Source organism: Myxine glutinosa, chromosome 10 (assembly GCF_964187855.1).
Source record: "Myxine glutinosa chromosome 10, kmMyxGlut1.1, whole genome shotgun sequence".
Lineage (NCBI taxonomy): Eukaryota > Metazoa > Chordata > Myxini > Myxiniformes > Myxinidae > Myxine > Myxine glutinosa.
The window spans coordinates 73153852-73167402 of record NC_136270.1 but is presented as its reverse complement, the minus strand read 5'-3'; the positions used below and the strand labels follow the sequence as shown (position 1 = coordinate 73167402).

Genomic DNA, 13551 nt, shown 5'->3' with positions numbered 1-13551 from the left:
GATTGTATAGTGCCAAGAGTCCAAGCTGGAGGTGGTGGGGTGACCGTTTGGGCTGCTTTTCATGCAGGGGGCAAAACTGACCTGGTTGTTCTGAATGGAAACCTGAACCAGTTCAAGTACAGGGCCATTCTGGAAGAAACATTGTTTCCATTTGCTCGTGCAGCTTTTCGAGGAAACTTTGTCTTCCAAGATGACAATGCACGGCCTCATCGTACTCGCATGATCCAACACTTTCTTGCTGACCGTGGTGTAGAGCATATGGAGTGGCCTGCCATGTCCCCGGATATGAATCCGATAGAGAACATGTGGGCAGAATTAACGCGTCAAATCGACCACTTGGACCAGCAGCCAACCTCTGTGCGTGAATTGCAGCAGGCTATTGTCACTGCATGGCAAGCGATTCCTGTCCAAACCTTGGCAAATCTCGTGAACAGCATGCCTCCACGTGTACGTGCTCTCCTGAATGCTCGTGGGGGTTACATGAAGTACTGAACTGTAATTTTACTGTCCGTAATCCCAGTAGTAATTTAACTTTTGTTTTTGTAAAAAAAAAAAATTTGGCTAATGTGCAAAATAAAGAGATACTTCTGGAAAACGTACAGAAGTTTAACACAGTACTGTCCATGAATTGAGTTCGATATCAGTTTACATCACTTTCAAGGATCAATTTATTTGTTTCGAAATGTCAAATGTGGTTTTTGTTTCTTTTAAAGGTCACATTAACAAAATCTAGAATAATTTCAACATAATTCCAATGAACTTTTGGTTCTAAGACATCTTGAAAAGTAAGTTCACCCCCACAAAAAAAATATTCCATATTAAATGCCAAGTCTGCATATATATATATATATATATATATATATATATATATATTTTATTTTATTTTTTTCGATATATATATATATATTTATATTTGTATTTATATTTAGTTATTTTATTTTATTTTTTTCGATATATATTGTTACGGTTTTTAGAACCTTCACATGTAAATTTAGTAGTAAATGCCCTTATAAATAACCCCTGTGTACATGTCCCCTTAATTGGCTGTTAATTAAAGATTGCACCTTAGTTAGTCCATGTACAACACGTAGCGAACCATAGGACCTCTCAATAGTTATGTCATTAGTATGTGTTTCAGGTAAGGCTGTGTTTCCAATAGTTGACTCTACGTTGCATCAATCAAATAAGATAGTTGCCCTTTCAGATCCCCAATCGCCTCTGCTGAGTGCCAGTGACAGTTGGGCTGTTTCGTTGGCATTACACCGCCAAAACTCCATTGCCCACGAGGCCAGGATCGGAGAAGAAGAGGGAGGAGCCGCCAGAGCACGGGCGTGGCACCACCTCGTCATCAAAGGTGGAGCCAGAGAGCCCTTAACTACCAACCAGGGCTCGGTGGGGATGGCTTGATAGGGCGTGGCAAGAAACATCGAGAGAGTTCGAGCGGGTTCCAAGGGCGTGGCAAGCAACATCTGGTAGGTTCGAGAGAGTTCCAAGGGCGTGGATATAAAACCCTTGGCATGAGGCCCCCACCAGAGACGCAGGAGGAGGTTCATGAGAGAGGAGCACCGAGCAGCTTTGTGAACACAAGCATCGTTGGGGTGCGAGAGTCGGTGCGCTAGGATCGCCAAGAGAGCGGCAACATAAACCGCGCTGCGGACCGGGTTTTTCCACTGAACCTGGAGCGGACCTCTCTGCTACGCATTTTGCCCGGACCTTCCTGCCCTATCGTCTACCTGGACCTCATCCCTCCCGCCATTTCCTGCCTGCAATTCCCATTAGTGTACATGAGTTTGTTCTGTTTGTCTTGTCTCTGGGTATAAGTAAGCTTGTTTAAGGATTTGCGCTGTGTCTTCTTCTTCTGTATATTGCTTTCATTTCTCCTTTGGTTTCTTTGGTTTTGTATAGTAGTTAATAAATCCCTGTTCCTTCTTATTCTCTGGTTTCTTTCTCGTCCGATCGCTTTCGTGATTTCCCCATTGAGTACCTGTGGCGCGATTTCGGCCGAACCGCTTACAATCGGGTTTAGTCTTTTGTTAACGGCCCGCGTCGCGGCTCGCTTCGCTCGGCGCAATCCATCAATTACGCTGCGGCCTGGGCGGGAGTATTTCCTTGCATACCGGAAGGTGCTGGTACTTAGGTCATAGGACGAATCGGCCTACTACCCTATTCAGCGCTGACCGGGCGTGACGTCATACCCCCAGGACCGGTCGGACGGCCAGCTTAACAAGACAAGGGGATTAAACCCCCTTTGCTAATGGGAGTGCCATCCCCCGGATCCATAACAATATATATATATATATTTTCGGTATATGTGGAGAAAAATAATTTGCACTTTCACATAAATTACAATGATTTATAGGAGAAAATGGACAATGTGTGAATGGCATCAATGAACTCAAAACTGAATGCACCACAAACTATCATGTACCTCATCAACAGATGCAATGACAGCACGAGCCTCACCTATTGAGCAGCATCTATTGGGCCTTCAATTTAAAGATGGGTCTCCCTTACTATACCATCAACCATTTGCAAACTATCAAGGAATGTATTTTGATGAACCACAATTTGTGATCATTTTAACAAAATTCGGTTCAATAATCAAAACGAATAGTGTTGCAAATGTTGGAGGCAAAGAGCCTGAACCTGAAAGTCACTCTGCTGATCAAAGATCAATCACAATGGTAAAATAGGAATGGTTTGTGTACATCCTACGTCGGGCCAATTTATAAAGGTGTACACACCAGCAAATAGGATCACAAAGTATCACGAGGTATGAAAGGCCATTGTAGAAGCAGATTGCATGTGATGGCTAAACAAGGTTTATATCAGTAACTCTCCCCAGACACCGTAGCGCGACCCTAATCGTACACCTACCTTTGCATAAACCGTTGCTCGGCAGCCGTGACAGGTTGGGTGCGAAATCGTTCTCCAGAACGCCGCGCTGCCATCACCTTCACACCGTGCCGCCCTCTGCCACATGATGCAGGTCAGATGAAACATTCAAATTAAGACATTAATTCTCTATTCAAGGAAACAATTGGATTTGAATCAAAAGTTCAGGATCATTGCACTATCCCTGCTGGAATGTGCCGAATATTTAAAAAAAAGATAAAATAACTAGGCCATAGACAACAATTCAATGTTATTGTGCATAGAATCAAAGCACCAATCATTACGTCACACTCCTCCAATTGCAAGTGAGACTACATTGTGTGGGAATCAATGTTGGAGTGCAGATGTGACGTGGGCAACAGGACTTCATTGTAAAATCTCGGCTTCCGAAACATCAAATAACAGTTTGCAGTTTAAAGCTCCACAAACAATCCATGCAAAATGTCCTTTGGGCCTTGTGTACAGTGGGTTCACAGACGGTGTCGGGGAATTTGACAGTGGAGCAATGGGGGAACATGTGGGCATGGGAGGAATGGAGAGAGAACGTGATGGCAAACAAAAGTCAGCAGCTATATGGGTTAAAGAACAAGCATCCTGAGTATTGCGCTGCAATACATGTCCCCTACCGGCAGTCTGTCGTCCGGAAAACTGTTGGGGAAATTACCAAAGTTCAAAGTGCCATAACTTTGTCAAAAATGATCGAAACGTCGTGAAGTTCGAAATTGATCTGTAACTTATCATGAGGAACCATGTACCAAGGTTGAAATCATTAGCATGAAGAGTTTAGAAAAAAAGTCCGGAAAACTGTTCTTTGCATGATGGACTGACAGACTGACAGACTGAGAGACGTAGTGCAAACCTGTAGTCCCCTCCGGTGTACACCGGTAGGGGACTAATAAGTGGAGGGAGCAAGAGGATGCTTCCAGGTTAGCACAGGTACAACTAGAACGGCACTCAGTAGAGAGCATACCTCCACCTGGTTGGCCATATCACTCAATGGTGAAGAATCACTTTTAAAATTCTATTAGCTGGATCCGGATCCAGATCTTCACCAAAATTTAATCGATTCTTCCTTGTCACACACACAACGTGTCCAACAAGTTTCGTCCAAACCCGTCCATATAAATTTTTGAGATATCCTGCTGTGTATCGTTTTTGGCCCTATCTCCCAATGGTGAAGAATCACTTTAAAAATTCTAGTAGCCGGATCCGAATCCAGATCTTCACCAAAATCTAATCATTTCGTCCTTGTTACATACGCTACATCTCTGCCAAATTTCGTCCGAATCCGTCCACAACTTTTTGAGATATTTTGTTCACAATCAAACGGACAAACAGACAGACAGGGGTGAAAACATAACCTCCATGCACCTTTGGTGGCGGAGGTAAAAAGAGCAGTCCAATCCTGTTATGGAGACAAATAAATAAATGAATATTTAAAACATAGGGGCAATAAATACACCTGGCGCTCACCTGGTAGAGTAAATAGTATACTGCACCGACTAAAGGTATTTTAAACCAATTTCAATGGTTGCTAGAAGACAGGTCAGCATGTAGAATCATACCAACATAATCATAAGACTTGAAACAAACAAACAAAAAAAATACCTATTTTGGTGGGCAACCCTCCCCCCCCCCCCCCCCCCCCCCCACCCAGTGTACCTCCCCAGACCGCAATTTTTCCAATGCCTTGAACAAACATTGGTAAATCACGGATGAAGGTTATGGTGAAGTTGCATCCAAATTGTGTGTGTAGTTTCAGAGGAAATAGCAAATTCCTATTTTGGGGGATGAAACCTGGACCCACTCTGACCCCCGTTAAACCCCCTTAGACCCCGAGTTTTTAGTGTTTACGGCCGGACGGACGGACTGACGATGCGCCATCGCATAAGCTCCCCTGAATTTCGGTCCAGGTGAGCTAAAAACAGAACTTGAGTGGCACAAAGATGATTTCACAAGCAGGAGAAAAAGCAAACACAGGAGTGGAGATGAGCAGAAGGCCTGGGAGTTTGGAAGCCAATTTCAACATGAACTCTACTCGCTCTACTTTCAGCAACGTGAAGTTTCATTAGAGACGCACAATATCATAAATGAAGGCAACAAGTTAATACAATCAAATTAAATCATTGACAATATGTTGTCATAACAAATAAACAATGGCACCTGCAATACCTCAGCTTAATGACACAAGAGTAGTCACATGGTGCACGTATGACACAAACTGAGGTTTCCTGAACTTGCAACTCTCTGTTATTGTGTCATTTTGTGGCTGAACCAAATACATTTCGTCATTTGCTTTGTTCTCCTGTCCTTGTTGCCATTTTGTCCCTCCCAGGTTTCTGCATGGTGCATATGGTCTGCCAGTAACCCTTTCCTTTCCTCCCAAAATCCAGCCCACTGCTCACCTGCACTCATTTGTTCCACCTTCCCCAATCTGATCAGACACCTGTTCACCACAACCTCAGGTCATCCCCCATCCACACTCATGAATTCATGATCTCCACTACCCCAAATGATCCCATTCCCAAGCACTCCGTTTTCCAGGTTATTATGATTTTTCCCCTTCTTCCTCACCTTTTTTTAGTTTGTTAGTTGTTGGTTGGTTTGTTCCTTTTCTGTTTCATCCCTGCTTTTCCCTTCCTCTTCTTGCCGTTTCATTCAGCTTGTTCACCACCCCCTATGTGGCCTTCTCCCTATCTCCTTGATATAGCTTTCACTTCTACTCTGCTGTTGGTTTTTCCCTCCAGGTTCAATTCTGTTCTCGCTCTTCCACGAGCCTCAACCATATATACAAAAAAAAAAAAAATACATCTTCGTAATGCACTATTGTGACGTATGAATCACCTGCACTTGTGTCATTTTGGTAAAGAGTGAGATAACTCCCTTATCATTTCACTTTGAATGATTCACAGCTTCAGTGGTGCAGGAAGCTTCAAGCTGTGCTTGCCACTCACCTTTACCAGTTTTGTCGCTCATCTTTTTTTATTGTATACAATGTCAAGGCTCATAGAAGAGTTTTAAAGTCCACCAATTAATGCTGGCAGACGGGATGCCAGTTTAACATCCATCGGAGGAACAGCACACACATTGATGAATCACGCGGCCTGTGAAATACTGGGATGACAGTTGGGTCGGGATTCAAACTCAGGCTAGACAGCTCAGAGGAGAGTGTGCACAGCTCTAGGCCACCCTGCCATCCCCGTGTTAATATTATCATTTGATGGAATTGATCGATTAATTTGTGGTTATAATAATTTTAACGAAAAATATAACTTGGATGACATACAGTAGATGCTGGAGTTGGGATTGGAGGAAGACGTATCAACAATCAAAGGTATGCTGATGCTACTCCTCTGTTGGCAGAAAGTAAAGAGGATCTGATGAAACTGCTGCAGACAGTGAAGGAGAGTGAAAACGCTGGTCTTTATTTAAACCTAAAAAAAAGATAAATCTGGTCAACTGAAGATCGACGTATTCAGAATTCAGAAGTGGTGTGGTCCATCACCAATCAGCTTGTAGAGCACTCACCAAGTGGCGCACTTGATTTTAAGCACTCAAGCAAGCACTCCAACGAAATGGGTGATAAGGAACGGCTGGCTTGGCAAGCGATAGCAAACCGAATGGTAATGGAACACACCCGCAATGGATGGGGTAAAAGCTGCATCCAAGCCACCTCTGCCAGAGCTTTGGAAAGCAGTGATGGGATGTTTGGAGACATCTGATCATGAATGCCACCAGAAGTCTGTCGCAAATTGATAACTGGTTATAATATATTTATGTTTCTTCTGATGTGGGTGTGGATCCACCGCCAATGCCCAAGTAAAATCGAATTTTCTCCAAATTTCCCTCTGGCCAGTATCAAAATGTTAACAAACCTAAGGAATATGGTTGTGCATCAAATTAAGGTCACAATTGGCCCGTAAGAGTGTCGGTGGAAATATGACACTGTGGCGGACACAAAAGCCCACTGGCGTGGTGACATCATTCCACGCACCAAGTGGGCGGTGGCCATGCCCGAGGGGTAGGCGTGGCCTCATGATATACACCGGGCGACCAGCCCGGAGCATTTTCAGTGTTACAGTGTAGTCTTACAATAAAGACGTTTATATGTTACCGCTTGTCCGCTTCCTCCTTGCTCACAAGCAGCGCGCGTAACGCCGCGCTTTACTGGTGACCCTCGACGTTGGATCTGCCGTAGCGATCCTTCCGAACACGACGCCATTGCAATGGCCAACGACAAGGCAATGGCGATTAAACTTCCCGAATTTTGGGAGGCCCAGGCCGAAGTCTGGTTCGTTCAAGCCGAAGCCCAATTTCAGCTTCGGCGCCTCACCAACGACGACCTGCGCTACTGCCATGTCGTCGCCTCCCTCGGGCCCGGCACGGCCGCTCGAGTTGTGTCCGTCCTTCGCCACCCACCGGACGGCCACAAGTACAAGGCACTCAAGCGGCTACTCCTAGCCACGTTCGGCCTCACGGACGACGCACGGGCCGACCGCCTCCTGGATCTCCCCGAGCTCGGTGAGACGCGCCCGTCGGTCCGAATGGACCATATGCTGTCACTGTTGGGCGACGAAGCCCCCAGTTCGCTATTCCGGGCGCTTTTCCGGCGCCAACTTCCAGCGCAGGTTCGCCTCGCGTTGGCCGGGACCGAGCTAACGGAACCCCGAGCATTGGCCGCCAAGGCGGACAGGTACTTCGCCGCTACGGACACGCGGGCGAGCGTCGGCGTGGCCGTCACGGCCCTCGACGCTGAGGTTCAGCAGCATGTTCCACAGCATCAGTTTCTACAGCGCGCTGATGTTCAGCAGCATGTTCCACAGCATCAGCTTCTACAGCGCGCTGATGTTCAGCAGCATGCTGATACGCACCTCGTGAACACCGCCACGCCCCGCCCACCGCCGCGGCGAAAACCGCCACCGCGGGGAAACCCGCCAACTCCACCGGCCTGGCGGAGCCAGCCGCGCTCCTCCAGCTCCACCACCTGGTGCTGGTTCCACGCCAAGTTCGGCCACGAAGCTCGGCGGTGTCATCCGCCGTGCTCCTTCAACGGGTCGGGAAACGCCCGGGCCGGCGCTCAATAGTGGCGATGAGCGCCGGCCGTTCGAGCAGCCTGCTGTTCAGAACGGACACCTTCTCCGGGCGCCGTTACCTGTGCGACACGGGAGCGCAGGTGAGTGTCATTCCCGCCGGCACGTCAGACAAGCACGCCGCGGGTGGGGGCCCCGCGCTGCTTGCCGCGAACGGGACGCCCATCCGTACGTACGGAAAACGCTGCCTCTCTCTGCGGTTTGGAGGGCAGGTTTTCCGATGGACGTTCGTCACCGCCGACGTGCCCATGGCACTGCTTGGCGCGGACTTCCTGTGCGCTAATGGGCTCCTGGTCGACGTCAAGCGCAGACGGCTTGTCCAGGCCGAGACGTTCAGCTCGCTCGCTTGTGCGTTGCCCAGCTCAACGAGCGGCTTGCCAAGCGGCTTGCCGAACGATTCGGTTCCGGCCACGTTGGTCTGTACGCTTCCGGCAGCGGACGCATTCACCCGCCTCCTCGCCGGCTTCCCGGCCCTCACGCGGCCCACCTCGGCGGGGGCCGTCAAGCACGGGGTGGCCCATCAGATCCCCACCGTCAGGCCACCAGTCTACGCCCGGGCACGCCGCCTCGAGCCGACGAAGCTGGCGGTGGCAAAAGCGGGGTTCGCTACCCTGGAGCGACTCGGCATCGTTCGGCGCTCAGAGAGCGCTTGGGCGTCGCCGCTGCACATCGTGCCGAAGCCCGGTGGGGGATGGCGACCGTGCGGGGACTATCGCCGTCTCAATGACGCCACGACTCCCGACCGCTACCCCGTCCCCCACATTCAGGACTTTTCCGCCCGTTTGGCAGGCAGGTCCTTCTTCTCGAAGGTGGACCTCATACGCGGCTACCATCAGGTCCCCGTCAGGCCGGAGGACGTCCCGAAGACGGCGGTCATCACGCCATTCGGACTCTTCGAGTTCCTGCGCATGCCCTTCGGTCTGAAGAATGCGGCTCAGGCGTTCCAGCGACTGATGGACAGCGTCCTGCGCGACTTGGATTTTGTCTACGTCTACCTGGACGATATCCTCGTCGCCAGCGCGTCCCGCGAAGAGCACCTACACCACCTCCGCACGCTCTTCGAACACCTGGGCCAGCATGGCCTGATTGTGAACCCCGCAAAGTGCCGGTTCGGCGCCGCCACAATCGATTTTCTGGGGCACCGTGTCACCAGGCACGGAGCCGTCCCCCTGCCGGCCAAGGTGGAGGCGGTGAAGGGGTTTCCGCGCCCCCGCACGATCAGAGGGCTGCAGGAGTTCCTGGGCATGGTGAACTTTTACCATCGGTTCCTGCCCCGTATCGCCCAGCTCCTGCGCCCCCTGCACGAAGCTCTCCGAGGTAAGCCGGGCAAAGGCGACGTTACCTGGACCGAGCAGATGGACACGGCGTTCACGGGCGCGAAGCTCGCCTTGGCTAACGCCACCATGCTCGCGCACCCGGCGCCCGATGCACCGATCGCCCTCACCACCGATGCCTCGGACTACGCGGTGGGCGTGGTGCACGAGCAATGGGTGCGTGGAGCTTGGCAACCGCTGGCTTTCTTTAGCCGGCAGCTTCGCCCGCCCGAACGCCGTTACAGTACCTTCGACCGCGAGTTGCTCGGACTTCACTTGGCGGTCAGGCACTTCCGCCATCTGCTCGAGGGCCGGGCGTTCACTGCCTTCGTCGACCACAAGCCGCTGATCTTCGCGATGGGCAAGGTCACCGAGCCGTGGTCGGCCCGGCAGCAGCGTCACCTCTCGGCCGTGTCCGAGTACATGACGGACATCCAGCACGTCGCGGGGAAGGACAACCCGGTGGCGGATTGCCTTTCCCGGGCCGTCGCCCACGCAGTCCACCTCAGCATCGACTATGCCCGGATGGCAGCGGACCAGGCCGCTAACCCCGACGTCCAGGCCTTGCGGACCGCCGTCACGGGCCTCCGCGTCACCGAGGTGCTGTTCGACGGCGCGGGCGTGGCCCTCTTGTGCGACGTCTCCCTTGGGCGTCCTCGCCCCATCGTGCCCGCGGGCTGGCAGCGCCAGGTGTTTGACGCCATCCACGGCCTGTCCCACCCGGGCGCGAGGGCCTCCCAAAGGCTGATCGCCGACAAGTTTGTCTGGCATGGCCTCCGGAAGGCCGTCCGCGGCTGGGCCAGGACGTGCCTCGCGTGCCAGCGCTCCAAGGTGCACCGGCACACCCAGGCCCCGTTGGTGCCGGAACGCCGGTTTGACCACGTCCACGTGGACCTGGTGGGACCTCTGCCCCCCTCGCGGGGTTTCACCTACGTCCTCACCATGGTGGACCGCACCACCCGGTGGCCGGAGGCCGTGCCCTTGGCGTCGACAACGGCGGCCGATGTCGCGCAGGCTTTCATCGCCACCTGGGTCGCCCGGTTCGGCGCCCCCTCAGACATCTCATCCGACCGTGGCCCCCAGTTCACCTCGGAGCTCTGGGGGGCGGTTGCGCAGGGGCTCGGGGTCCGGCTGCACCGAACCACGGCCTACCACCCCTAGGCTAACGGCCTGTGTGAGCGATTTCACCGCTCATTGAAGGCCGCGCTCCGGGCCACCCTCCGCGACGGCGGCTGGGTCGACAGGCTCCCCTGGGTCCTGCTGGGCCTCCGGACGGCGCCCAAGGAGGACCTGCGCGCATCCGCGGCGGAGTTGGTCTTCGGGCAACCGCTGCGGGTGCCGGGCGAGTTCCTCCCCGACTCCACAGCACCATGGTCCGCGGCACAGCAGCGCTCCGCTCTGCAAGAGACCGCCCAGAGGTTCGCCCCGGTGCCAACGGCATGCCACGGGCACCCACCGACGCACGTCGCCCCGGAGCTTCGCACGGCGGAGTACGTCTTCGTCCGCCACGATGCCCATCGGACACCACTGCGGCCCCCGTACGACGGGCCTTTCCGCGTGCTGGAGACCGGGGCGAAGCACTTCACCCTGGACATCGGCGGTACTCCTGACCGCGTTTTGGTAGACCGCCTCAAGCCAGCCCACCTCGATGTGGACCATCCACCGCCAGTGGCCCGACCCCCACGTCGGGGCCGCCCTCCTGCGGGCGGACCCCCGGCACCGCCCAGCCCCACCGCCCCCCGGTCCTGCACCCATCCCAGGGGCAGCCAGGGGCATCCCACCTGGCATCCCTGCACCCCGGACGCCGCCGATCGCCAGGGGGCGCTTCGGCCGGGTCATTCGTCTGCCCCGCAAACTGGCTCTCCAGGTGCGCGGGAATTCTGGGGGGGCGCGTGTGGCGGACACAAAAGCCCACTGGCGTGGTGACATCATTCCACGCACCAAGTGGGCGGTGGCCATGCCCGAGGGGTAGGCGTGGCCTCATGATATACACCGGGCGACCAGCCCGGAGCATTTTCAGTGTTACAGTGTAGTCTTACAATAAAGACGTTTATATGTTACCGCTTGTCCGCTTCCTCCTTGCTCACAAGCAGCGCGCGTAACGCCGCGCTTTACAACGCCGTGCTTTAACACGTCACAAATGAAACCATGGCCAATAGAACTCACATACGAGGCCCCAATATATACCTTATAAACAATCCACATACAATCTGGTGGCTAGAAAAACCAGACAGGCAATGGGATTCATCATTCATGCGTAAAGACTCATGCAATCAGCTTTGTTTATTTGCCGTTTACCTAGGCCGAGCAAGTCGAGACACTCCGATCCGTTCATCTGAAGATGCGATAAGTATTAATGCCTAAAGCAAGTCAAGTTTTCTCCAAACCTCTTCCAGTTTAGTAGCGACTGTTTAAGAATGTAATTGTATGTTGGACAGAATTGACTGAATCGTTTATGGTTATAATATTTATTTATGTCCCTTAGGTGTGACCCATTAAATGCCATGATAATTCCTGTTATACACCTTAACACGGAGCTCATCCAAGGCACAAATCCCCCTTGAGGAGGGGAGGGGGGCAAGTTAAATTGTTACAACCTCCGTTGTATGACCCTTAGTCCTCCTGTCAAGTTTGGTTGAGATTGGATAAGTTACGACCAAATGTATCTCGATCACAGACAGACAGACATGAAATTGCAGATTTTAGTACGATGAGGTAAATTGGAAAAATGGGATAGCAAAATGTGGAAGCCGAGCTTGATAGATCAATGGGATGGAAGCATACAGAGAGTAAACCTGGAATAATGGCTACAGAGACAATTGCCTGAGCGTTAAGCACCAGCCTCTAGTCCAATATTGTTACCATTCAGGTGACAAAACTTAAAAGTTAGTCGATTTTATTTATTATTATTTTTTGAATACAAAGTCGAGGCTCGCGTAAGAGTCAACACACACAAAAAAAAAACAACAGGAACACAAAAAAAACGTTATAAAGGGAGCGGGAGACAAGAGGGGGGGGGGGGAGAGAGAGAGAGAGAGAGAGAGAGAGAGAGAGAGAGAGAGAGAGAGAGAGAGAGGGAAGCACAACAACAGCAGAGAACAAGGACATCAGAAGATCTGTGAAAGGGAGAGGGTGCTGGGGGAGGATGAGGGAAGGGTGGCAAGAGACAGCTCTGATCTGGTGGGGAGGACGGTTTACATGGTATAAAGCAAATAGACACTACTAGGAATTTTAGGAATGAGGTCGGAGATTGAAAGGGAGGATTTTGGGTATATTAACGGGTGTGGAAAAGATCAAGGTTTTGGATTGGGGGGGGAAGTATCTCAATTTTTTTTCTCAATCTCGATCAGTGAGTTCTCAATTACCTGAGATCACAGGCCACTCGGCACAGAAGACAAGAGATGGTGGTGAACAGCTGTTTTAAAGACCTGGAGGAAAGAGTGGGATTGAAGAGAGTGAGGGAGTTTGTTCCAGAGGTGGGAGTAAAGAGGAAAGAAAGAGTGAAGGTGAGCAGAGTTTTGATTTTGGCAGTTTAACCATAAGAGGGTTGCTGGCAGATCTTGTGCGACCTGAAGAAGTATTTGGGGGACAGAGCACAGACAGAGCTGGGGGAGCAAGGCCGGAGAGGAGTTGGTGGAAGAGAGAAAGACCACCTACCTGCCTGCGATGAGCGAGTGAAAGGCCCTCAGAATCAGCTGCATCGCAGCAGATTCCAATGATTCTAAAAGCTTTGGTTTCTGCAGCGTGAAGCCAAGCTCGGTGTGAGGCAGAATCACCAGCCCAGAGGGGAGAAGAGTACTCCATCAAACTGCGGATTAAAGTTTTGTATGTGGTGAGAAACTGCAGATTAAAGCTGTTTTCTAAAGATGGCTCGGTTTACTCCACAAGGTCAGGCATGTAGAATGGATGGATTCCTACAAAACACCCAACTATTTAAATAAATAAAAACATAGACGGAGGACACACAATTACGACTACATATGGGCAGGGTACAGCCCGAAGTACCCCGTGGGGGACCCCACTCCCTCTTGTCAAAACTCAAGGTGGGGAACCAGATCGAAGCAAGGGTGGAAATCATTCCATTTATGATGACGAAACGTCTGATGCCCGACGTGGAGATCGGTTTCTGAGGTTTGGGACATGGAATGTAGGGACAATGACAGGGAGATCAGGAGAAGTGGTGGAAGTATTGGTCAGAAGAAGAGTGGACATATGTTGTGTGCAGGAGACGAGATGGAAGGGAAGTGGTGTGA

The 13551-nt window shown here is 51.5% G+C and overlaps 1 protein-coding gene across 4 annotated transcripts in view; it reads right to left on the bottom strand.

The window, feature by feature from the left end:
- The window catches only part of LOC137434099 (supervillin), a 203458-nt gene that overhangs the window by 148997 nt on the left and 40910 nt on the right, over positions 1-13551 (bottom strand). For all 4 annotated transcript variants that reach the window (XM_078785767.1, XM_078785769.1, XM_078785768.1 and 1 more), the window contains one exon: positions 2878-2973. In XM_078785767.1, the coding sequence (XP_078641893.1) occupies positions 2878-2973 (96 nt within the window). The remainder of the gene's footprint in view (positions 1-2877; positions 2974-13551) is intronic.